This window comes from Cricetulus griseus, chromosome 7 (genome assembly GCF_003668045.3).
Source record: "Cricetulus griseus strain 17A/GY chromosome 7, alternate assembly CriGri-PICRH-1.0, whole genome shotgun sequence".
NCBI classification, from domain to species: Eukaryota; Metazoa; Chordata; class Mammalia; order Rodentia; family Cricetidae; genus Cricetulus; species Cricetulus griseus.
In genome coordinates, this window is record NC_048600.1 from 87,189,555 (window position 1) to 87,216,124 (window position 26,570).

The 26,570-nt window shown below is 39.0% G+C and overlaps 1 protein-coding gene across 1 annotated transcript; it reads right to left on the reverse strand.

Moving 5' to 3' along the window:
- Positions 1-14,956: 14,956 nt before the first annotated feature.
- Positions 14,957-15,895, reverse strand: LOC100765851 (olfactory receptor 1468). Its single transcript, XM_027426167.1, has one exon. It carries the CDS (start codon positions 15,893-15,895, stop codon positions 14,957-14,959), a length of 939 nt encoding a protein of 312 aa, XP_027281968.1.
- Between the last annotated feature and the right edge of the window lie 10,675 nt (positions 15,896-26,570).

A 26,570-nucleotide genomic window follows, 5' to 3' on the forward strand; every position in this document is an offset into this window, starting at 1 on the left:
GTGGGGGGCGCAGCGTAGGAGGGTAGGGAGAGGGAACTGGGATTGACATGTAAAACAAGCTTGTTTTTAATGTAAATAAAAAATAAAAATAGAAAAGAAGAATGGGCTAATTTAAAAGCAAGAGCTAGTTAGTAATAAACCTGAACTATAGGCCAAGCAGTTTGTAATTAAAAAAAAAGAACTACAGAACTGATGCCTGTGTAGTAGTGCAGGCCTATGTCCCAGTACTCAGCAGGCTGAGGCTAGAAATTACCATGAGTTTGAGGTCAACATGGGACAGAGTGAGTCTCTCCCCACAAAAATCCAAAGTAAACTATAGAATGGAAATCAGTTTTCCAGACCTGTTATTAGCTCAAAATGATATGATTTGGGAGAAAAATTGAAGAACGAGTAATTGTAAAGCACCTCATAGATACTAGGATGTTTATCAATGGTGATCACAAAACAAATACTTCCACTACATGACAGCCACATGAGTCAGAGAGATGGCAAAGATGAATATTATCATCTGAAAAACTAACCTGAGACTATGCGATTGGGAAGAAAAAAATACCCTCAAGTTGGAAAGACAGAAAGTGAATGGTTCATTCTCCTGATAACTACCTGGATGGCCAAGGGCAACTTGTAAATCCTGATAAAAGATCCTGTTCTTCTTATTCACTACAGGCACAGGAAGTCACCAGTTCTGCAGTACTCTCCAGTGTCTACACCACATTTCAATACCTCCCCTGCTATGCATCCCCACATAAGAAGCACTGTGTCCCACAGGAGTCCAGGTCTTCAGTAACTCATTAAAAGCAGTAATTATCCAGGACCTCTAAAAGACCAGTTTCCTCAGGTTTCTACTTTGGTGACTGATAATAGCCATGGATCACATGTGACTGCACTTTAGGGGGAAATGGAGTAGGAGAAAAACTCATGATTGGGCATTACCTCACTGTTTGGTGTTGTCTGTTCTTTGTGGGGTGAAGAGGAGAGTTTTAGAAGTTGCTAAAGGTATATTTCTTTAAACATAATTTTATTTGTAAGTGGCTGTTAAAGACACATCATTTTCTTTTTTTAAAAATTAATCAGTTAATTTATTTTGCATTCTGGCCACAATTTCTCCTCCTCTTCTCCTCTAGTCCCTCCCCTCCCCTCTTTACTGCCATCAACTCTTCCTCCATTTCTATTTAGAAAAGGGCAGGCCTCCCACTAATATCAACAAAACATGGTATAACAAACTGCAGTAAAACTTAAGTCTCCCCTTGTATGAAGGTTTGGCAAGGCAACCCAGTATGAGGAATAGGGTCCCAAAAGCCAGTAAAAGAGTCAGAGACATCCCCTGCTTCCACTGTTAAGCGTTCCACAGTAAGACCAAGGTATACAACTGACACATAGATGCAGAGAAGACTGGATTTTCAAGATTGCCACTTGGCACACTGTGGATAAATTGTAACTCCCCATAAACAAGCCCTTTGAGGAATGGGTATGTTACTGGATGGATAGCATAGATCAGACTTCTGTGACCACAGTTTCTATACCTACTAATATATGTAAAGGATAGGAATGTGAGAAAATTGCATGTCCCCACATCATGTTTAATTGTTAGGAAAAAAATGAAGCATCCATTCCCATTGTTTAGATGACTTTCGACTCCTTAGCTTTAAGAAAAATCTTAATGTCACCCATCACCACCATCTTCCGAACTACTCTCTAGTTGTTATATTATAGCCTAATGTCTAAGTCTATGCTCCTGTAATTTTGAAGCAATAGCTGAGATCCATTATTCTGTTTTACACTAATCCTTTATTGTACATGCTAATAATCAGTTGGATGAAATTTTTGATGTGTTATAATCAAGTTTTCCTTTTGAGGGAATCTGCATCTCCATTATTCTTATGTTAATTGGGCCAATATAGGTCATGCTAACATTTACTTTTTGACATGCAAATATACTATTTCTCAGAGAATGCCCCAGGAAGGGACACAGCATTACTTGTTTTACTTTTGTATAGCAACCATGTTTTCCTTTGATCATAAGCTTCAACTACCCCAGACACAATTATATCTTTATTCCAGTTCAATAATGGCCACTTAAGTATCTGTGAGCCCCTATGATGCCTGCTAGTTGATGCTGTGTTCTCCTGGTGTCCTGGATTCTTGTCTCCTTAAATTCTTCCTTACTATCATCTGCAGGATCTATCAAGCTCTGCATGATGGGTGTGGATGTCTGCCTCTGCTCCCATTGGCTTTTGTCGGGTCTTAAATAAGGTATCAGATGGCTCCCCGCCATTTTTAGATTTAAATTAGAAGCAAGATTGTTTACATGTTAATCTCAGTTCCCTCTCCCTCCCCTCCTACCCTGACCCCCCAACACCCTACCTATCCTATACCCTTTCTGCTCCTCAGGGAGGGTGAGACCTTCCATAGGGGGGTCTTCAGAGCCTGTCATATCCTTTGGGATAGGGCCTAGGCCCTCCCCGGTTTATCTAGGCTCCAGGAGAATCCCTCTATGTGAAATGGGCTTCCAAAGTCCATTCCTATGCTAGGGATAAGTACTGATCTACTACAAGAGGCCCCATAGATTTCCTAGGCCTCCTCACTGACACCCACTTTCTTGTGGTCTGGATCAGTCCCATGCTGGTTTCCAAGAGCTCCCCCTTGTTCAGGTCAGCTGTTTCTGTGGGTTTCACAGCCTGGTATTGACCGCTTTGCTCATCACTCCTCCTTCTCTGCATCTGGATTCCAGTTCAGTGTTTAGCTGCAGGTGTCTGCTTCTACTTCCATCAGATGCTGGATGAAGGCAATAGGATGGCATATAAGACAGTCATCAATCTCATTATCAGGGGAGGGCATTTAAGGTAGCCTCTCCTCTGTTGCTTAGATTGTTAGTTGGTGTCATCCTTGTAGATCTCCAGACATTTCCCTAGTGCCTGATTTCTCTTTAAACCTATAATGGCTCCTTCTATTATGGTATCTCTTATCTTGCTCTAATCTATTCTTTCCCCAACTTAACCTTTCTGCTCCCTCATGTGCTCCTCACCCCTCCTCTTCTCCCTTTCTCCTTCTCCTAGATCCCTCTCCCCTCCCCCATCCTCCCAATTTTCTCAGGAGATCTTGTCCCTTTACCCTTCTCTGGGGGACCATGTATGTCTCTCTTAGGATTCTCCTTGTTTCCTAGCTTCTCTGGCAGTGTGGAATGTAGGGTGGTAATTCTTTGTTCTATGTCTAAAATCCATACATGAGTGAATATATACCATATTTGTCTTTTTGTGATTGGGTCACCTCACTCAGGATGGTTTCTTCTAGTTCCACCCATTTGCCTGAAAATTTCAAGATTCCATTGTTTTATTCCACTGAGTAGTACTCCCTTGTGTAAATGTACCACATTTTCTCTATCTATTCTTCAGCTGAGGGGCATCTAGGTTGCTTCCAGGTTCTGGCTATTACAAATAGTGCTGCTATGAACATAGTTGAACAGATGCCCTTGTTGTATGAATGTGCCTCTTTGGGGAATATGCCTAAGTGTGGAATTGCTGGATTTTGTGGTAGACTGATTCCCATTTTCCTGAGGAATCACCATACTGATTTCCAAATTGCTGTGTGAGTTGGCACTCCCACCAGCAGTGGAGGAGTGTTCCCCTTTTGCCACATCCTCTCCAGCATAAACCGTCATTGGTGTTTTGATTTTAGCCATTCTGACAAATGTAAGATGGTATCTCAATGTTGTTTTGAGTTACATTTCCCTGATGGCTAAGGATGTTGAACACTTTCTTATGTGTCTTTCAGACATTTTATATTCCTCTATTGAGAATTCTCTATTTAGTTCTGTATCCCACTTTTTAATTGTATTATTTGGTGTTTTGGAAACTAGCTTCTTGAGTTCTTTGTACATTTTGGAGATCAGTCTTCTGTGGGATGTGGAGTTGGTGAATATCTTTTCCCATTCTGTGGGCTTCTGCTTTGTCTTACTGACTGTGTCCTTTGCCTTACAGAAGCTTCTCAGTTTCAGGACGTTCCATTTATTAATTATTGATCTCAGTGTCTGTGCTACTGGTGTAATGTTCAGGAAGCAGTCTCCTGTACCAATTCGTTCAATGGTATTTCCTACTTTTTCTTTTAATAAGTTCAGTGTGGCTGGATTTATGTTGAGGTCTTTGATCCATTTGGACTTAAGTTTTATGCATGGTGATAGACATGGACCCATCTGTAGTCTTCTACATGCCAACATCCAGTTACTCCAGCACCAATTGTTGAAGATGATTTCTTTATTCCATTGTATAACTTTAGCTTCTTTGTCAAAAACCAGGTGTTTGTAGGTGTGTGGGTCCATATCATTGTTTTCAATTCCATTTCGTTGATCCAACTGTCTTATTTCTGTGCCAATACCATGCTGTTTTCAGGACTATAGCTTTATAACAGAGCTTGAAGTCAGGAATGGTAATGCCTCCAGAAGTTCCTTTATTGTATAGGATACAATACAATACGTTTGGCTATCCTGGATCTTTTGTTTCTCCATATGAAGTTGAGTATTGTTCTTTCAAGGTATGTGAAGAATTGTGCCGGTATTTTGATGGGGGATTCCATTGAATCTGTAGATTGCTTTTGGCAAGATTGCCATTTTTACTATTCAGGAGCATGGGAGATCTTTCCATTTTCTGGTATCTTCTTTAATTTCTTTCTTTAAAGACTCAAATTTCTTGCTATATAGGTCTTTCACTTTGTTTGGTTAACATTACCCCAAGATATTTTATGTTGTTTGTGGCTGTTGTAAACGGAGATGTTTCTCTGATTTTTTTTCTCAGCACATTCATCATCTGTATATGTTAGGGCTACTGATTTTTTGAGTTAATCTTGTATCCTGCCATTTTGCTGAAGGTGTTTATCAGCTGTAGGAGTTCCCTGGTAGAGTTTTTTGGGTCACTTATGTAAACTATCATATCATCTGCAAACAGTGAAAGTTTGAATTCTTCCTTTCCAATTTGTAGCTCCTTGATCTCCTTTTATTGTCTTATTGCTCTAGTTAGAACTTCAAGTACAATATTGAAGAGATATGGAAAGAGTGGACAGCTTTGTCTTGTTCCTGATTTTAGAGGAATTGTGTTGAGTTTCTCTCCATTTAGTTTGATGTTGGCTGTTGGTTTACTGTATATTGTTTTTATTGTGTTTAGGTATGTTCCTGTTATCCCTGATCTCTCCAGGACCTTTATCATGAACGGATTTTGGATTTTGTCAAAGGCTTTTTCAGCATCTAGTGAGATGATCATGTGGGTTTTCTTTTGCTGTTTGTTTATATGGTGCATTATATTGATAGATTTTCGTATGTTGAACCAACCCTGCATCCCGGGGATGAAGCCTACTTGATCATGGTGGATGATATTTCTGATATGTTAATGGATTTGGTTTGCAATTATTTTATTGAGTATTTTTGTATCAATGTTCATGAGGGATATTGATCTGTAGTTCTCTTTCTTAGTTGTGTCTTTGTGTGGCTTGGGTACCAAGGTAATTATAGCCTCGTGAAAAGAGTTTAGCATTGAACATTCTGCTTCTATTGTGTGGGACAATTTGAGGAGTATCGGTAATTAGCTCTTCTTTGAATTTTTTGTATATTTCTGCCCTGAAGCCATCTGGCCCTGGGCTTTTTTTGGTTGGGAGACTTTTGATGACTGCTTCTATTTCATTAGGGGTTATAGGTCTGTTTAAGTTGCTTATCTGTTCTTGATTCAAATTTGGTAAGTGATATATGTCCAGAAAATTGTCTGTTTCCTTTAAATTTTCCAATTTTGTGGAGTACAGGTTTTCAAAGCATGATTCTCTGGATTTCCTCAGTGTCCGTTGTTATGGCCTCTTTTCATTTCTGATTTTGTTAATTTGCATGTTTTCTCTCTGCCTTTTGGTTACTTTGGATAAAGGTTTGTCTATCTTATTGATTTTCTCAAAGAGCCAACTCTTTGTTACATTGATTCTTTGAATTCTTTTCTTTGTTTAGACTTTATTGATTTCTGCCCTCAGTCTTATTATTTCTTGGTATCTACTCCTCTGGTGTGAGTTTGCTTCTATTTGTTATAGAGCTTTCAGTTGTACTGTTAATTCTCCGGTGTGACTGTTCTCTAGTTTCTTCATGTGGGCACTTAGTGCTATGAACTTTCCTCTTAATACTGCTTTCAAAGTGTCTCATAAGTTTGGGTATGTTGAAGTATAGGAAGTCTTTAATTTCTTTATTTCTTCCTTGACCCATGAATGCAATTGCTAGTTATTCAATTTCCATGAGTTGTTAGGTTTTCTGCAATTTGTGTTGTTGAATTCTAACTTTAAAGCATGGTGGTCTGATAAGACACAGGGAATTATTCCATTTTTTGTAACTATTGAGGTTTGCTATATTGTCAAATATGTGGTCAATTTTAGAGAAGGTTCTGTGTGGTGTTAAAAAGAAGATTTTTTTTTTGTTTGGATAGAATATTCTATAGATGTCTGTTAATCCCAATTGGGTTATATCTTCTCTTAGTTCCTTTGTCTCTTTCTTAAGTTTCTGTCTGGTGGTCCTGTCCAGTGGTGAGAGTGGGGTGTTGAAATCTCCCACTATAAGTGTGTGAGGTCTTATGTGTGATTTGAGTTTTAATAATGTTTCTTTTATGAATGTTGGTGCCTTTGTATTTGGGGCATAGATGTTCAGAATTGAGACTTCTTCCTGATGCATTTTTTCCTGTGATGAATATGAAATGAGCATATTAATCTTCATCTCTTTTAATTGATTTTAGTTTGAAGTCTAATTTTTTAGATACTAGAATAGCTACACCAGCTTGTTTCTTGGGTCCATTTGACTGGAATATCATATCCCAACTCTTTACTCGGAGGTAATGTCTGTCTTTGAAGTTGAGGTGTGTTTGTTGTATGCAGCGCCAGGATGGATTCTGTCGGTCTTCATATCCATTCGGTTAGCCTGTGTCTTTTTATAGGCGAGTTAAGACCATTAATATTGAGGAAATTAAGGACCGTTGAATGTTTATTCTTGTTTGTTTTTGATTTGTTGTTGTTGGCAGTATTGTGTGTGGATTTACCCTGCCTTTTCTTTTGGCTTTTGGTAAAGTGCAATTATGTATTGTCTATATTTCTGTGAGTGTAGTTAACTTCCTTAGGTTGTAATTTTCCTTCCAGTACTTTCTGTAGAGCTGTATTAGTGGGTATGATTTGTTAAAATCTGGTTTTGCTGTGGAATATCTTGTTTTCTCCACCTATAGTGAGTGAAATCTTTGCTGGGTATGGTAGTCTGGGATGGCATCCGTGGTCTCTTAGTGTTTGTGGAATACCTATCCAGGGCCTTCTGATTTTCAGAGTTTCCATGGAGAAGTCAGGTGTAATTCTGATAGGTTTGCCTATATGTTACTTGGCCTTTTTCCTTTGCTGCTCTTAATATTCTTTCTTTATTCTGTATGTTTGTTGTTTTAATTATTATGTGAGGAGGGGACTTTTTTGTGATCCTCTCTGTTTGGTGTTCTGTAGGCTTCTTGTACTTTCATTGGCATGTCTTTCTTTAGGTTGGGAAAGTTTTCTTCTATGATTTTGTTGAAAATGTTTTCTGCACCTTTGAGTTGATTTTCTTCACCTTTTCTATACCTATTATTCTGAGGTTTGGCATTTTCATGGTGTCCCATATTTCCTGAATATTTTGTGTTAGGGATTTGTTGGACTTAAGATTTTCTTTGGTTGATGAATCTATTTCTCCTAGTGTATCTTCAATGCCTGAAATTCTCTCTTCTATCTCTTGTATTCTGTTGGTTATGCTTCTTGCATCTGTAGTTCCTCACCCATTGTTTCTAATTCCAGCATTCCTTCAGACTGTGGTGTTTTTCTTATTGTCTTTGTCTCAGCTTTTAAACCTGGCACTGTTTGAATTGTTTCTTGCAATTTTTGGTTTGTCTTTTCTTTCATTTTTTTGAAGGATTTTCTCATTTCCTCTCTTAGGGTTTCTATCATTTGCATGAAGTTGTTTTAAGGTTGTTCTCTTCTGCTTCATCTGTCTTGGAATGTTCATGTCTTGCTGGTGTAGAGTCCCTAGACTCATGTGGCATCATATTGGTTTTTCTGTTGTTGGATGTGTTCTTACATTGCCGTCTTCCCATCTCTTTTTCTAGTGCATGCAGGTGGTCTCTCTTCCTCTCCTGGTGTGTACAGGTCTAAGGTTCTCTTCTGGTGGGTGTAAGAGGGTCTGATACTCTGATGGGTCTCATGGTGGATGCAGGCAGGTCTGAGATACTCCCTTTCCAGGTGGGTGGGGGCAGGACTAGCACAGAACTGTCAGCAGACTCAGGGTTGTTATGTCCTCAGAGGCTGAGTCATCCTGCCTGCAGACCCCAGGACAGGAGTTCCCAGAGTGGGAAGCTAGAAGTTCCAGATGGCTTTTAAGAACTATTCAACACCCTTAGAAATCAGAAAAATTAAAATCAAAATGATTCTGCGATTTCATCTTACCCTAGGCAGAATTGCTAAGATTAACAAAGTGAATGATATGATGGAGAAACCCACAGAATCAGTTGAACTGATCTAGTGAGAGATCACTGACTCAGGTCTGAGAAATGGGGAATCTACATAAGACCAAACTGGACTCTCTTCATATAGGTGACAATGGTGTGACTGAGACAGTTTATGAGACCACTGGCAGTGGGGTCCAAGACCTAACACTAATGTACAAAGTAACTTAGTGGAGCTTATTCTATATGGAGAGATACCATGACCAGCCTGGAAACAGGTGTGGGCATGGAGAGGTGCCTTGGTCCTGCCTCAACTAGATGATGGGACAGACTTAGTAGACTTCCTATAGGAGGCCTTACCTTCTCCATGGAACAGATGGGAGGAAGGAGGAATGGAGGAAGTGGGAGGAATGGAGGGAGGGGTAGCTGGGATTGGAATGTAGAAATAAATAAAGAAAGTAGATGATAATAAATGCTGGTGAAAATGTGAGAAAAGGGGAATGAAAACTGGTGCAGTCACTATGGAAATTAGTATCACCATGCCTCAAAAAGCTCAGAAACATATCTATTATCTAAACTAGCTATACTATATACCCAAATAATTCTGTGTCTTACTAGAGAGGTACATGTGTATCCATGTTTATTGATGCTCTATTCACAATAGCTAGGAAATGTAACTACAAAGATCTCCACCAAATGATGACTGGACAATGTAAAGGAGAGACATATATTTTATGGAATATGTTCAGGCTCTATGTGTGCTACCATAGTCTCTGTGAGTTCATTCATGTATCAGTCCTGTTGTGTATGGAGAACATCATTTCTTTGGAGTTACCCATCACCTGTGACTTTTATCCTCTTTTTATTATAATCCCCCTTTTCAAATGAGGCCTGAGCCTTGAGGATTGTTGAAGATGCTGTCTTTTCTCCAGTGTGTATTTTTGGCTTCCTGGTAATAAATAAGTTGTCCAGTATTTCCCTGATGACAAATGAATTTGATCAATTCCTTAAATGTCTTTCATCCATTTGAGATTTTTCTGTTGAGAATTCTCTGTTGGATCTGTAACCCATTTTGTAATTGGATTATTTGGTATTTTGAATCTAGTTTTTTGAGTTCTTTATATATTTGGGAGATCAGCCCTCTGTCAGGTTGAGGTTGGTGAATATCTTTTTCAATTCTGTGGACTGTCTTTTTGTCTTATTTAATGTGTCCTTTGGCTTACAGAAGTTTCTCAGTTTCAGGAGACTCCATTTATTGATTGTTGCTCTAGGAGTCTGTGCCACTGGTGTTATATTTAGGAAGTGGTCTCCCGTGGCATTGCATTCAAGGCTACTTTGCACTTTTTCTTCTCTCAGCTTCAGTGTAACTGGATATATGCTGAGGTCTTTGATCCACTTGAACTTGAATTTTGTCCATGGTGACAGGTATGGATCTATTCGTGTTGTTCTGCATGTCAACATCCAGTTAAGCCAGCACCATTTGTTGAAGTATGACTTAATGATTCTCTGAAATTCCTCAGTGTTTGTTGTTGTGTCCCCTTTTCAGTTATGATTTTGTTAATTTGGATATTCAGTCTCTGGCTTTTGAGTAATTTAAATAACAGTTTGTACATCTTGTTTTCTCAATAACCCTACTCTTTGTTTCATTGATTTTTTCTTGTTATTTATTTATTTATTTATTTATTTATTTATTTATATTTGTATTGTTTTCTTTATTGTATTTTGTTAATTTCAGCCCTCAATTGGATTATTTCCTATTGTCTATTGTATATTTTTCTAGAGTTTTCAGGTGTGCTATTAATTCACTAATGTGAGTTCTCCAAATTATTTTTGTAAGCACTTTGTGTTATGAACTTTTCAGTTAGCACTGTTTTCAGAGGGTCCCCCAAATTTGGGCGTGTTGTGCATTCATTTCTTTGAAATATAGGAAGACTTTATTTTCTTTCTTTATTTCCTCCTTGACCCAGTGTTAATTCAGATGAGAATTGTTCAGTTTCCATGCATTTGTAGGCGTTCTGTAGTTTGTATTGTTGTTGAATTCTAACTTTTACCCATGGTGATCCAATGAAATACAGGGCGTTATTCCAATTTTTGTATTTGTTGAGATTTTCTTTGTGATTGATTATGTGGTCAGTTTTAGAGAAGGTTCCATGAGGTGCTGAGAAGATATATTCTTTTGTTTTTGGGTGGAATGTTCCTTAGGTGTCTATTAAGTCCACTTGAGTCATATAGTCTGCTAGTTTCCTTATTTTCTGTTAAGTTTCTATCTGGCAGATCTGTACACTGGTGAGAGTGGGGTGTTGAAATCTCCCACTATTAGTGTGTGGGGTCTGATGTGTGATTTAAGCTTTAGTAATGTTTCTTTTTAAAAATGTGGTTGTCCACGTGTTTGTGTATAAATGTTCAGAATTGAGACTTCTTCTTGATGTATTTTTCCTGTGATGAATATGAAATGTCCTTTTCAATCTCTTTTGATTAATTTTATTTGAAGTGTATTTTTTAGACATTAGGATAGCTACATCTGCTTGTTTCTTAGGTCCATTTGATTTGCAAGTGTTTTCCCAACCCTTTACTTTGAGGTAATGTCTGTCTTTGAGGTTGAGGTGTGTATATTGTATGCAGCAGAAGGATGGATCTTGGTTTCTTATCAATTCTGATATCCTGTGTCTTTTTATAGGCTAATTGACACCATTGATATTAAGAGATATTAATGACTAGTGATTGGTAATTCCTGTTATATTTGGTTTTGTTATTGATGGTTGTAGTGTTTGTGTATTTCCGTTCTTTGGAGATTGCTGTAATCTGTTGCCTGTGTTTTTGTGGGTGCAGATAACTTCCTCCCAACCTACTTCTTGGGTTGAAAAGAAATCAAAATTTCTTTTTTGATTTTGTTGAACATATTTTCTGTGCATTTGAGTTGGATTTCTCCTTCTCCTGTCCCTGTGAGTCTTAGGATCGGTCTTTTCATGGTGTCCCAGATTTCCTGGATATTTTGTTTTAAGCTTTCTTGGATTTAACATTTTCTTTGACCAATGAATCTATTTTCTTTATTGTATCTTCAACTCCTGAGATACTCCTTTTCATCTCTTATATTCTGTCAGTTACGATTGCATCTATAGTTCCTGTTCATTTACACAGCCTTTCCATTTCCAGAGTTCTCTTGGTGTGTGTTCTTTATTGCCTCTATTTCAATTTTCAAGCCTTGGACTAGTTAAGTTTTTCTTGTTCTTCTTTGCTTTCTGTTTTTGGGCAGGGGTTGAGGCAGAGTTTCTCTGTGGCTTTGGAGGCTGTCCTGGAACTGGCTCTTGTAGACCCGGCTGGTCTCAAAATCACAGAGATCTGCCTGCCTCTCCCTCCTGAGTGCTGGGATTAAAGGCTTATGCCACCACTGTCTGGTCTCTTCTTTGTTTTCTTTAAGGGATTTCTCACATTTTTTGTTTGTCCTTTCTTCCATTAAGGGAACTTTTTATTTCTCTCTTTTAGTGGCCTCTATCATCTTCATAAATTTATTTAAATTTTTTTCCTTCTGCTTCCTCTCTGATGAGGTTTTCAGGTCTTGTTGATGTAGGGTCACTAGTTTCTGATGCTGCCATATTGCTCTTTGTGTTGTTGAATGTATTCTTACACTGTTGTCTGCCCATGTCTTCCTCCAATCAGCACAGGTGGGGCCTGTGGCTCTGGTGGTCACTGTACCTCCAGGTGTGGGTGGAGGTCCTATGGACACTGTCCTTCCAGGTATGGGAACAGGTCTGGTGCATACTGGTGAAGTGTTGGGGAATTGTTGATGAGAGAGGGTACTTCTGCCTGGTTGCTGAGGGTGCTGTGGCGGGGCAGGGGTGTGGGATAGGGCCTAGACAGCAGGGCTTTCCTGCCAGGATCTCAGGCACTCACCTGTCCCTCACAAGTCCAAGACTTGTATGATAAAAGTTTCCAGTATTTGAAGAATGAAAGTAAAGGAGACATAACAAAAATGGAGAGATCTACCATGCTCATGGATTGGTAGAATTACTATAGTAAAAATGGGCATCCTACCAAAAGCAATCCCTATCCAAATTATAACACAATTCTTTTCAGACCTTGAAAGGATAATGCTCAGTTTCATATGGAAAAGCATTAAAAACCCAGGATAGCTAGAACAGTTCTGCACAATAAAAGAAGTTCTGGAGGCATCACTATCACTGATTTCAACCTGCACTGTAGTGCTATAGTAACAAAAACCACATGGTATTGTCATAAAAGAGATATGTTGATCAATAGACTAGCACTGAAGACGTAAACATAAATCCACATACATGTAGACATTCGATTTTTGATAAAGATGCCAGAAATATACAACAGAAAAAAGAAATCATCTTCAACACATTGTGCTGGTCTACATGGATGTCAGTATGTAGAAGAATACAAATAGATTCATATTTATCACCCAGAACATAACTCAAAACCAAGTGGATCATAGATCTTAATATTAAACTACACATTGCATTTGACAGATGAGAAAATAGGGGATAGCCTTGAACTTATTGTCACAGGAGACAACTACCTGAATAGAACACCAATAGTATGGACACTAAGATCAACCATTAATAAATGAGAGCTCATGAAACTGAAAAGCTTCTTCTACAAGGCAAAGGACACTGTCAATGGGACAAAACAGCAACCTACAGAATGGGAAAAGCTTTTCATAAAATCCATACTTGATAGTGGACCAATGTCTAAAATATACAAGGAACACTAGATTCTAGACATAAAAAACAAAAAAATCCAATTAAAAATGGAGTTCAGATCTAAACAGAGAATTCTTAGTAAAGGAATTCCAAATGGCCAAGAAACACTTAAAGAAAATTTTCAACATCCTTAACCATCACGTAAATTCAAATCAAAACTACTATGAGATTCTATATTATATCTTTCTGAAAGGCTAAGATGAATAACACAATTGGCAGCTCATACTGGTGAGGATGTGGAGCAAGAGGAATACTCCTTTATTGAATGAGGGAGTGTAGACTTATACAGCCACTGGGCATCAGTATTGCAGTTCCTCATAAAATTGGGACTCCATCTACCTCAAGACCCAGCTATAACACTCTTAAGCATACACAAAAGGCATTTAATCCTACCACAATGATGCTTGCTTAACTATGTTCGTAGTGGCTTTATTCACAATAGCCAGAGACTGGAAACAAACTAGATGTCCCTCAATGAAGAATGGGTAAAAAAATGTGGTATAGTCACATAATGAAGTATTCCACAGTTATTGAATTGGCCACCTACTTTAACTAGGATGAGCTCCTAGTGTTGGAACTGGGGCACCAATCTATCTGCAAAACCTTCAACCAGGCCAGTCCTGGTTGGGACATATGTTCTGGGACAAAGGTAGCTTATAGCTCATGGGAGTGGCTAACCAATGACTGGTCTAACTTTGTGTCCAAGCCACAAGAGGGAACCAATGACCTGCCTGCATGGCCAGGAAGTAGAAGGTGAATGGCTCAGAGATCTAGGAAAGAACCAAACATGACCTACCAAAAAAGGCAATGAAATTATTTCTAATGATATTCTGCTATACTAATAGACTGGTGCCTATCCCAATCATCATTAGAGAAGCTTCCTTTAGCAGTCGATGGGAGCAGATACAGAGACATCTACCCAAACATTAGGCAGAGCTTATGGAACCCTGCAGATGAAGGAGAGGAAGGATTGTATAAGAGAGTGGGGTCAGAGACATCAGGAAAACATGGTCCACAAAGTCAACTATGCTGGGCTCATGGGGTTCACAGATGCCAAAGCAGCAATCACGGAACCTGCATAGGAACTCTGCATACATGCTGTAGTTGTAAAGCTTGGGGTTTTTGTGGGACTCCTATCGGTAGGAGTTGGGGTGACTCTGACTTGTTTGTCTGCTCTTGGGACTCCTTTATTCCTATTGAACTGCCTCATCCAGCCTTGCTATAAGGGTTTGTGCCTAGTCTTATTGCATCTTGTTATGCAATGTTCAATTGGTGTCCCTGGGAAGTCTGCTCTTTTCTGAAGGGAGGAGTGGATCAGAGAAAGGGGGGAATTGGAGAGAGCCTGGGAAAAGCAGAGGGAGGGGAAGCTGTGTTCAGAATGTACTATATGAGAGAAAAATGAATAAACAGAAAGATTATTGAGCATCAACACGGGATCATGATATATCGTTTATTAATATTTAAAAAGCATACTGAAGTCAATACATAAATTTGCATAAATCTCAACATTGGGATGAAAAGAATGTAAGGAATGGAAATCTGACTAAACAGTGTCTTTTACCTAATGATTTTCTAGAATCACACTTGACAGACAGAGGATAGTATCACTGAGTCATTAATGTCCTATTCCCTAACTGAACTACTTTGAAAAACTCCTGATTGAAGTGGAAATATTATGTAGTATGTTATTGAATATGTGTCTCACTTCATAGATATATTTTGCAATATTAATATATTCACTAGATAAATTTTAAAAATTGAAAAATCCCAGCGTTACCATTATGAAGAGATTTTCTTCTTGCAAAGGACTCTTATTAAGGCCTCTTTTATATCTCTGTTCCTCAGGCTGTAGATGAAGGGATTCAGCATGGGAGTCACCACTGTGTACATCATGGCCATGGCAGACTCCTTCACAGTGGAGTTATTAGTTGATGGAAATATGTAGAGACCAATAATTGTCCCATAGAACAGTGAGACCACAGACAGGTGGGAGCCACATGTGGAGAAGACCTTGTGGAGAACCCGAGTAGAAGAAACCTTTAGGATGGAGCAGACAATTTGTACATAGGACACAATGATGAGTAAGAATGGGATGACACTCACAAGCCCTCCAATGATAAATATCATCAATTCATTAATATGAATGTCAGAACAAGCCAACTTGAGCAGGGCAGATATGTCACAGAAAAACTGGGGGATCACGCTGTTCTCACAGAATGACAATCTAGACAAGAGTAGAGTGTGCAACATGGAATACAGCATGGCAAGTACCCAGCATAGCACCATCAGACACATACAGACTTTGGGGCTCATGATGGTGGTGTAATGCAGGGGGAAACAGATGGCCACATAGCGGTCATAGGCCATGACCACAAGAAGGAAACTCTCCATGACTCCGAAAACCATTAAAAAGTACATTTGTGTCAGACAGCCTGCATAGGGGATGGATGGGTCCTGGCTCTGCATGTTGTGCAGCAATTTAGGCATTGTGACAGAGGAGAAGCAGAGGTCAGAGAAGGACAAGTTGCTGAGAAAGAAGTACATGGGTGTGTGGAGATGGGAGTCCAGTAGGATGAGGATGATGATGATGAGATTCCCCAGGATGGTGGTGAGGTACATGGCCAGGAACAGGGCATAGAACAGGTGCTGGTGTTCTGGGGGAATGGGCAGGCCCAGCAGGAGGAACTGAGAGATGATAGTTTGGTTGTTCATTATCATTTCTTCATCTCCAGTATCGTAATGAGAAAATATCAGGGTCCCTAAAAATTCAAAGTAAAAATGAACATATATCTAGGATAATATTCACAACAATAGATCTGGCAGTCATCATCATAATTATAACCTCAAATTCCAAATGTCTGTAATCATTCTAATCATTAATGATTTTTCTCAACTTCTCTTTAATATGTTTTTATCTTCCATCCTTTCCTAGACATTTCTATGCATTTCTACTGAGATGTCAAGTGAACTAATGCTTCTCTCTCCATCTGCACATCCTGGGTAACTGTTGTATGTTCAGTTGCACTTTGCTCTATGTTATTTTGTATATTGAGGTTCTTGAAGATACTGGATGAGCTTTAGCATCATAACTTTTTTAAAAAAAGAGAAACAGAGCTCACACCTTTAATCTCAGTACTAGAGAGGTATACAAGGATGAAGCAAAGGTTCTCATGTGAGATTTTGTTTCCAGTCACAGGGAAGACAGGATCTCCAATTCAGCCTTGGTAGAGGTAAGAGCTACTGGTTGGCTGCTTTGAGCTTTAGCATCATAATTTTATATAAATTTCCAAGAAAAGCTCACATGATCTAATGCCTTAGATTACCATTTCAAACTCAGGCATGAATGTCTCTTTAACTTACAGATATCTGCTCCACTGTTCACTAATCGTCTTCCCTCCATTGCATGTATGACAGGCATCAGGAGGTTAAAACCCCCAAGTGAAATTCATGTCTTCATTTTGTTGTTTTTCAACACATTCCTCATTCTCTTTCTCTCCAGTATGCGATAGTATAGTAAAAGAATTCATATTTGAGTCAGAAATCTGTTAATTTTGATCCATTCATTTTTCCTTACCTTGAACTGCTTTCCTACATTGTACAGAGTCTACCTTCATTATCTTCCCATAGCATCTAGCACTTTGTGCAATTATATTCGTATATCAGGATCACATCTTCTCTTTACTGGAATACAGAAGAAGACTCAGTTCATGTCCATGTTCTCATGTCTCCTGACACTTCTCTTCTCCTTCAATCTGCTTCATTTACACTGTGGCATTCTAATGGTCTTTTAATCTGTAGACTTTGAGTAAAGTAACACGAACTTCATAAGGTGATGATCTTCAGGCAATCAGAGGAAGGAATTAGAGGAAAAGGACAGTCCACTGAAGAAAAGTTTTCATATTCTGCTTGAGATACAATCCTGTGACCTCCAACCTTCTCAAGGACTCCAATGTATAGACAGTTCCTCAAATGTTGACCTTATTAGCCTCCAGCACTGGACATTCTGTGTACTAAGTCACATTCAAGGGCACACATACATACACACATACATACACACATGCCCCACACAAACACATGCGTGTTAATCTCTTATTATTGACAACCTTGGCTAATGAATCTATCACATCTTCCAAAGATCAGGAAGGAGGAGAAACATCAAGAGATCTGAGCCACTTTCTCTTAAATAGAACAACCAAGTGTGACTGATTGTATCTTCACAGAACGACTGTGTTTAATACAGCCGGATTAATAGTTTGCACACTTAGATATTGTAGATTAGCATGGCAGAGGAGGAAAACATGCAGGAAAAGTATCTCAGAACATTTAAAAAGATGAACTGCTTATGTATCCAAGACTGACCTCAAACATGCAGCACTCCTGCCTCTGCTTCCCGAACACTGGCATTATGGGCATGTAGCATTGTGCTCAGTTTCTCCTTCTCCTGTAAATGAGCAGTAACTCTGTGTTAGGTAGGCATGTGTGCAAAGACTACATCCAGAGAAATACCATCAATTGTTACCACTGATGGGCCAATGGACTTCATCCCTTCTTTAGATGTTAAGTCCACCTTTCTCAAATGAAACAGCACATAAAAATCCCAAGGAATGTGTTTCTTATGTTTTCGACATCTAAGATTCTCTATCAGTACTGGTTTTGGTTGGTAGCTTTCATCGTATGTTTTACCTGAACACCCAGATGATATTAATATCATTCTTGATAGAGTGTGCTTAGGCACAATCACAGGTGTTACCACTAGAACACAGGTTTGTGAACTTGTACAGTTAAAAAGCAATCATCATCTTGGGTCGGACATTGCTCAGAGTTTGTTAAGGCCTCCCAGGGGAAAGAATAGTAAATAACTGTACCACACTACAGCAGTGAACTCCATCTCACAGTGCTGCTCTTGTGTTGAAATGATGTGATATTGAGAGAGAATTACACCATGAGTAATTGTAATGAACCCATCCATATGAAAGCAATTATATGATGGTCATGAAACAAATACTTTGCATTGTGGTGAAATCTTGGGGGGGGACAGAGATAAAAAGAATATCATACCTGGAAAAATCTCCTCCATCACACTGGAAATTTATGTGGGTTGACAGCAAGACACTTACTTTTTATTCCTGAATTTACCCAGATCTGTTGAGGCTGAATCAAAGCTTGTGGTTCGCTATCCCACTCACCTTCATTTATTTTCATACATAGGAACTAGTGGCCTTTGTACTCATCAACTATCTGCACCATTCCTAGTGACATCCCCCTGCTGACATTCCCTGGCCTTGCAGGCTCTGCCTCCCAGAGGAATCCAGGTCCTGTATAACTCATTAAATACATAGTAATTACCCAGGACCTTTCTAGGACCAATTCACCTCAGGGATCTCTAGTGGAGACCAATTATAGTCACCAATCATCCCTTCCAACATATAGGAAAGGTAGAATTCAAACAACAAGAACAACAAACAAAACAAATAAGCAAATAACAGCAACCAGAAAGCCAAAAAAGCATGGAAAGATGCATACTCGTTGACTGTTCAGGTAGTGATCAGGGTTTCTGCTTGACTGAATTCCACTTTCTTAGAGGAAGAAGAGAATATGTATGACTGGAAAACCACCCCAAATTATTAGGCCTTATTCTGATTGTTAATGATTTAAAGTGTCTAATACAGCAGAAAGTTATATGAGGAACAAGCAGAAGTTTTTATATTTTTGGTTTTGAGTCTAGCCTTGGTTGGTTGATCTATCTTTCCAGCACATCCAATAGCTTTTAAGTAGAGTGAGATCTTAGAAAATGACACACACTGGATAGACTTCCAAGGACAGCATCTCAATTCAGCATGACTGTGTACCTCCAAAAGACTTAGTGTAGATATGCAACCTTCTGGAAAACTTCATCAGCCAACTTTCTTGGTGTGCTAGTATGTGAAGTCAGGAAAATGACAAGTAGATTGCATGTTTAATGCTTCTGTAAGCCATTAGAAAAGTAGTTCATTAACCTATGCCTATTCACTCATTTTGTCTCCTTACCTTTTTAAAGAAGCCTTCACAGTACCTACTACTTCACCATTACACCATCTGATCTCCATATTTGTGAGATCACTTCCTAAGGTCATGTTCTATGAGTTCACCATTGAGCATGAGGTCATAGGTGGCATTTATAATTCCTTTTTTCAGGGTAGTCCTGAACTTGGCAGCCATCAGTTGGATGAAAGTCTGTACATGATAATGAAAAACAAACTCTCTACACCAGGGATTCTCGATCCTTATTGGTCTAACCTTTATTGGGCTCATAGTGATGATTAACTTTCATTTTTGAATGTGGATGTATATGTAGGATTTATGGATATACAGTATTTCAGACAGATTTCTGCCATCTCTCGTTGCATAGAACAATCACATTTTGCTTGCTAATCAAATAATTTTAATTTCTCTAAGAATGACGCATACACTCTCTGTGTTTTTGACATTAGAAGCAAAAGTGATTGTATGGTAGACTCACATTCCAATTTAACCAACCCACCATCCCTAGTTTTATTGTGATTTTCATTTCCATGAGTATAATTAAATAGCCTTGGTATTTTCTAGGTCATTAAGCAGTCTACAGTGCCTTTTAGAACCTATTATTCTCTAAAGATTAATTCTCTAAAGTTGCACCTATGTAAATGTTTATATAATCATTTGCTTGAATCGATTATTGTAGCTATGCACCTAGGCATATGGTAATTCTACATTAAAAAGATTTTTCTTCCCTTTAAAATGTCCAGTTTATTTAAACTTTTTATTATTTCTCTCATATATTTAGTGCATTTTTGAATTTTATTATTTTCTCTCACATATTATAACCCAACTGAAATTTCCCCTTGCTACTCTCTCCCCAGTGTCTCCCCTATCTCTTTTCTTCATGAGATCCTATTCCCTCTATTTTCCCTCAAGGAAGAGTAGGCCTCCCAGGCACGTCAACTAAACACTGCCAGATATATACCATCACATCTATGCTGGACAAGGCAACACAATAGAAGGAAAAGGGCCCCATAAGTAGGCAAAAGACTCAACTACTACTTTGAAGACAGATATTGTATTAATTTGACTGTTTCATGGAACATCTTGTTGTTTCAATCTATGGAGTTTGATTGCTTTGCTGAGTATAGCAGTCTGCACTGGCATCTCTTAGAATCTATAGAACATCTGTCAAGGCCCTTCTTGGTTTTAGAGTCTCTCCTGAGAAGCTGGATTTAATTCTAGCATGTCTATATTTGCATGTTTCTAAATCTTTTCCCTTGAAGCTTTTAATAATCATTTTTGTTCTGAATATTTAGTGTGTTAGTTGTTATTTGGCAAGGGGACTTTCTTTTCTGGTCCAATCTAGTTGTTCTGTATGCTTCTCTTATCTTTATTGGCATCTCCCTCTTTATGTTAGGAAAATTTTCTTCTATGAACTTGTTGAAAATATTTTCTGGGCCTGTGAATTAGGAATCTTTTCTTTCTTCTATTTCTACTGTTCTTAAGTTTGGTCTTTCATTCTAGATTTCCTGGATGTTTTGTGTCCAGAAGTTTTTAGATTGTACAGTTTCTTTGATTGATGTATCTATTTTTCATCATGTCTTCAACACAGGATTCTTTTATCCATTTCTTGTACTCTGTTTGTAATGTATCTATGCTTCCTGTTCACTTACGCAGATTTTCCATTTCCAGATTTTCCACAAGTTTTTGTTTTTTTATAGCTTCTATGTCCATTATAAGGTCTTGAACAGTTTCATTATTTCATTCATCTGTTTTTGCTTTGCTTTCTTGGACTTTTAAAATTGGATTTATTCATTTCCTCCAATTTTTTGTTTATTTTCCTCAAATTCTTTCTTTTTTTTGCTTTTTTTATTAGTTCAAATTAGGAACAAGTTTTCTTCACACGACAATCTATTCTCCCTCTCCCTCACTTCCCCCAACCCCCACCAGTCAGTCCCTCGCCTCATTACCCCTCTGCTCCCCAGGGAGGTCAGGGCCCTCCACAGGGCTTCCCAAAGTCCACCACATCATCCTGGGCCGGGCCTAGGCCCTCCCCCATGTGTCCAGGCCAAGAGAGTATCCCTTCACGTGGGATGGGCTATCAAAGTCCCTTCTTACACCAGGGAAAAATACTGATCCACCACCAGGGATCCCATAGAGTGCCGAGGCTTCCTCATTGACATCCATGTTCAGGGGTCTGGATCAGTCCCATGCTGGCCTCCCATGTGCTCTCCCTAGTTCAGGCCAGCTGTTTCTGAGCGTTTCAACAGCCTGGTACCGACCCTTTTGATCTTTATTCCTCCCTCTCTGCAACTGGATTCTAGAGTTCAGTTCAGTGTATAGATCTGGATGTCTGCCTCTGCTTCTATCAGTCAATGGATGAGGGCTCAGTCTCATTATAGGGGAAGGGTAGTTAGGGTAGCCTCATCACCATTGCCTAGATTGTCAGTTGGTGTCATCCTTGTAGATCTCTGGAAATCTCCCTAGTACCAGATCTCTCCTTGAACCTATAATGGCTCCTTCTGTTATGGTATCTCTCATCCTGCTCTACTCTATTCTTCCCCAGACTCAACCTTTCTGCTCCTCCATTTCCTCCTCTCACCTCCTCTTCTCCTCCTCTCATTCTTCCAGCTCCCTCTGCCCTACCGCCATGCTCCCAATTAGCTCAGGAGATCCTGCCCCTTCCCATTCTCCATGGTCCATGCATTTTTCTCTTAGAGTCCTTGTTTCCTAGTTCCTTTGGTGATGAGGATTGTAGGCTGGTAATCTTCTGCTCTATGTCTAAAACTCATATATGAGTGAGTACATACCATGTTTGTCTTTTTGTGACTGGGTTACCTCACTCAGGATGGTTTCTTCTAGTTCCATCTATTTGCCTGTGAATTTCAAGATTCCATTGCTTTTTTCCTCTGAGTAGTACTCCATTGTGTAAATGTACCACATTTTCTCTATTCATTCTTCAGTTGAGGGGCATCTAGGTTGCTTCTAGATCTGGGTATTACAAACAATGCTGCTATGAACATGGTTGAACATATGTCCTTGTTGTATGAACGTGTATTATTTGGGTATATGCCCAAGATGGGAATTGCTGGATCTTGATGTAGACTGATTCCCATTTTCCTGAGCAACTGCCATACTGATTTTCAAAGTGGTCTTACAAGTTTGCACTCCCACCAGCAATGGAGGAGTGTTCCTTTTTTCTCCACATCCTCTCCAGCATAGATTGTCATTGGTATTTTTTTATTTTTAGCCATTCTGGCCAGTGTAAGATGGTATCTCAGAGCTGTTTTGAGTTGCATTTCTCTGATGGCTAAGGATTTTGAGCACTTTCTTAAGTGTCTTTCAGCCATTTTAGATTCCTCTGTTGAGAATTCTCTATTTAGTTCTGTGCCCCACTTTTTATTTTCATTGATTGGTGTTTTGGTGGCTAGCTTCTTGAGCTCCTTATATATTTTGGAAATAATCCCTCTGTCAGATGTGGGGTTGGTGGAGATCTTTTTCCATTTTGTGGGCTGTTGTTTTGTATTCCTATGTCCTTTGTTTTATAGAAGCTTCTCAGTTTCAGGAGGTCCCATTTATTTATTATAGATCTCAATGTCTGTGCTGTTGGTATTATGTTCAGGAAGCAGTCTCCTGTACCAATTTGCTCAAGGGTATCCCCAACTTTCTCTTCTAGAAGATTCAGTGTGGCTGGATTTATGTTGAAATGTTTGATCCATTTGGACTTAAGTTTTGTACATGGTATAGATATGGATCTATCTGCAATCGTCTGCATGATCGATTCTAGTTGTGCCAGCACCGTCTGTTGAAGATGCTTTCTTTTTTCCATTGTATAGATTTAGCTTCTTTGTCAAAAATCAGGTGTTCATAGGTGTGTGGATTAATATCAGGGTTTTCAATTTGGTTCCATTGGTCTGTCTGTCTATTTTTGTGCCAATACCAAGCTGTTTTCAGGACTATGGCTCTAAATTAGAGCTTGAAGGCAGGGTTGGTGATGCCTCCAGAAATTCCATTATTGTACAGGGTTGTTTTGGCTATCCTGGATCTTTTGTTTTTCCATATAAAGTTGAGTATTGTTCTTTCAAGGTCTGTGAAGAACTGTGTTGGGATTTTGATGGGGATCACATTGAATCTGTAGATTGCTTTTGGCAAGATTGTCATTTTTACTATGTTGATCCTACCTATCTAAGAGCATGGGAGGTCTTTCCATTCTCTGGTATCTTCTTTAATTTCTTTCTTTGAAGACTCAAAGTTCTTACTGTACAGGTCTTTTACTTTTTTGGTTAGCATTACCCCAAGATATTTTATGTTGTTTGTGGATATTGTAAAGGGTGATGTTTCTCTGATTTCTTTCTCATTGCGTTTATCATCTGTATACAGTAGGGCTACTGATTTTTTGAGTTAATTTTGTATCCTGCTACTTTGCTGAAGGTGTTTATCAGCTATAGGAGTTCCCTGGTAGAGTTTTTTTGGTCACTTATGTAGACTATTGTGTCATCTGCAAACAGTGAAAATTTGACTTTTTCCTTTTCAATTTGTGTTCCCTTGATCTCCATTTCTTTTCTTATTGCTCTAGCTAGAACTTTAAGGACAATATTGAAGAGATGTGGAGAGAGTGGACAGTCTTGTCTTGTTCCTGATTTTAGAGGAAGCGTGTTGAGCTTCTCTCCATTTAGTTTGATGTTGGCTGTTGGTTTGCTGTATATTGCTTTTATCATGTTTACACATGTTCCTGTTATTCCTGTTCTCTCCAAGACCTTTATCATGAAGGGATGTTGGATTTTGTCAAAGGCTTTTTCAGCATCTAGTGAGATGATCATGTGATTTTTCTTTTTTAGTTTGTTTATGTGGTGGATTACATTGATGGATTTTCATATGTGGAACCATCCTTGCATCCCTGGGATGAAGCCTACTTGATCATGGTGGATGATTTTTCTGATGTGTTCTTGGATTCGATTCGCCAATATTTTGTTGAGTATTTTTGCATTGAAGTTCATTGTTCTGACCTGCAGGATGTCAACCTGGGGCAAGAGAGTCAGGGATAGGGAATGGGGACAAGAGACACAGAAAGAACAACCACAAGATAGGATTCTGATCAAGTGGCAAACTTTACTTTTTTCTCAGGCTAGCTATATAATTGGCAGAGCAGGATATGGGGAGGGGTAGAATAGGTTGTTTATGAGCCAGGTGTTAGTGTAGGCAGGATATTAGGAAGCCACAAAGAGGATGTTTGGTAGGATAAAGAGTTTTTTAAGTAAGAGGTCCAGGAAGGGTTGCCTAAGTGACTGAGCCTGTGGTTGGAGGGCTGGGTCAAGTTGTTTTTTTTCTTGAGCTGAAGTTCTAAGGAGATGCTATGTAAAGGTTAACTATGTGGCTTGCCAAGCATGGCCTAGGATCTCATGCCAAGCCCTGAGATTTGGCTCCCAACAGTTCATGAGGGATATTGGTCTGTAGTTCTCTTTTTTAGCTGTATGTTTGTGTGGCTTGGGTATCAAAGTAATTGTAGCCTTACAAAAAGAGTTTGGCAATGTCCCTTCTGCTTCTATTGTGTAGAACAATTTGAGGAATATTGGTATTAGCTTTTGTTTGAATTTTGGTAGAATTCTGCAGTGAAGCCATCTGTCCCTGGTCTTTATTTGGTTGGGAGGCTTTTGATGACTGCTTCTATTTCATTAGGGGTTATAGGTTGATTTTAGCTGCTTATTTGTTCTTGGTTTAATTTTGGTAAGTTATATATATCCAGAAAATTGTCCATTTCCTTTGGATTTTTGATTTTGTGGAGTACAGGTTTTCAAAGTATGACCTGATGATTCTCTGAATTTCCCCAGTGTTTGTTGTTATATCCTCCTTTCCATTTCTGATTTTGGTAATTGGCTTGCTCTCTCTCTGCCTTTTGGTTAGTTTGGACAGAGGTTTGTCTATCTTGTTAATCTTCTCAGAGAACCAACTCTTTGTTTCCTTGATTCTTTTGTAATATTTTCCTAGTTTCTACTTTATTGATTTCAGCCCTCGGTTTGATTATTTCATGGTGTCTACTCTTCCTTGTGAGTTTGCTTCTTTTTGTTCTAAAGCTTTCAGGTGTTCTGTCAATTCTCTAGTGTGACTATTCTCCAGTTTCTTCATGTGGGCACTTAGTTCTATGAACTTTCCTTTAGCACTACTTTCAGAGTGTCCCATAAGTTTGGGTATGTTGTGTCTACATTATCATTAAAGTCTAGGACGTCTTTAATTTCTTTTTTTTATTTTTTCCTTGACCCAGGAATGGTGCAAATGCATGTTATTCCATTTCCATGAGTTGGTAGGTTTTCTGCAATTTTTATTCTTGTTGAATTCTAACTTTAATGTGTGGTGGTCTGATAAGATACAGGGGGTTATTTCCATTTTTTGTTGCCAAGTATGTGGTCAATTTTAGAGAAGGTTCCATGTGGCACTGAGAGGAAGGTATATTCTTTTGTGTTTGGATGGAATGTTCTATAGATGTCTGTTAATCCCAACTGGGTCATAACTTCTGTTAGATCCTTTGTTTCTTCATTAAGTTTCTGTCTGGTGGTCCTGTTTAGTGGTGAAAGCCAGGTGTTGAAGTCTCCTACTATAAGTGTGTGTGGTTTTATGTGTGGTTTGAGCTTTAGTAATGTTTCTTTTACAAATGTGGGTGCCTTCGTATTTGGAGCATAGATGTTCAGGATTGAGACTTCATCTTGATGGACTTTTCCTGTGATGAGTAAGAAATGCCCTTCTTCATCTCTTTTGATTGATTTTAGTTTAAAGTCTAATTTGTTAGATATTAGTATTGCTACCCCAGCTTGTTTCTTGAGCCCATTTGATTGGAAATTTTTTTCCCATCCAGGAGGAAGAAGAGTGAGGTGTTTCCGGATTCAGGGAGATCCTCCCTGTCTGGCAGGTCCACTCTGTGCAGGTGCAGGCCCAGAGAAATCTGGGTGTGATGGAGACATTGGGCAGGAGTCGGACAGGAGTAGAGGGTACACACACCTCAGGAGAGATCGGGCTGGCATAGTGGGAAGGGAGAGTGAGGTGTTTCTGGACTCAGGGAGATCCTCCCTGTCTGGGCGGGTCCACTCTATGGCAGGTACAGGCCCAGAGAGATCCAGCGTGTGATGGTGGGAGTTTGGCAGGATTCAGGCAGGAGCCTTCTTCAATTTCTTAAAGGGATTCATTCATTTCCTTTCTAAGGATCTCCATTTTCTTCATAAAGTTGGTTTTAAAGTATTTTTCTTGTACATCAGCTTTGTTGGATTTTTAAAGGCTTTGGGTAGTATGATAGCTAGACTCCAGTGGTGAAATATTACCCTGGTTGTTGTTGATTGTATTCTTACACTTGTGTATAAGCATCTGGTTTGGGGGTAATTACAGGTCTAGGTGCCTGAGTTTTCTT

Coding starts and splice junctions, on each gene's coding strand:
- LOC100765851 (XM_027426167.1), bottom strand. CDS start 15,895: ATGATAATGAACAACCAAACTATCATCTCTCAGTTCCTCCTGCTGGGC.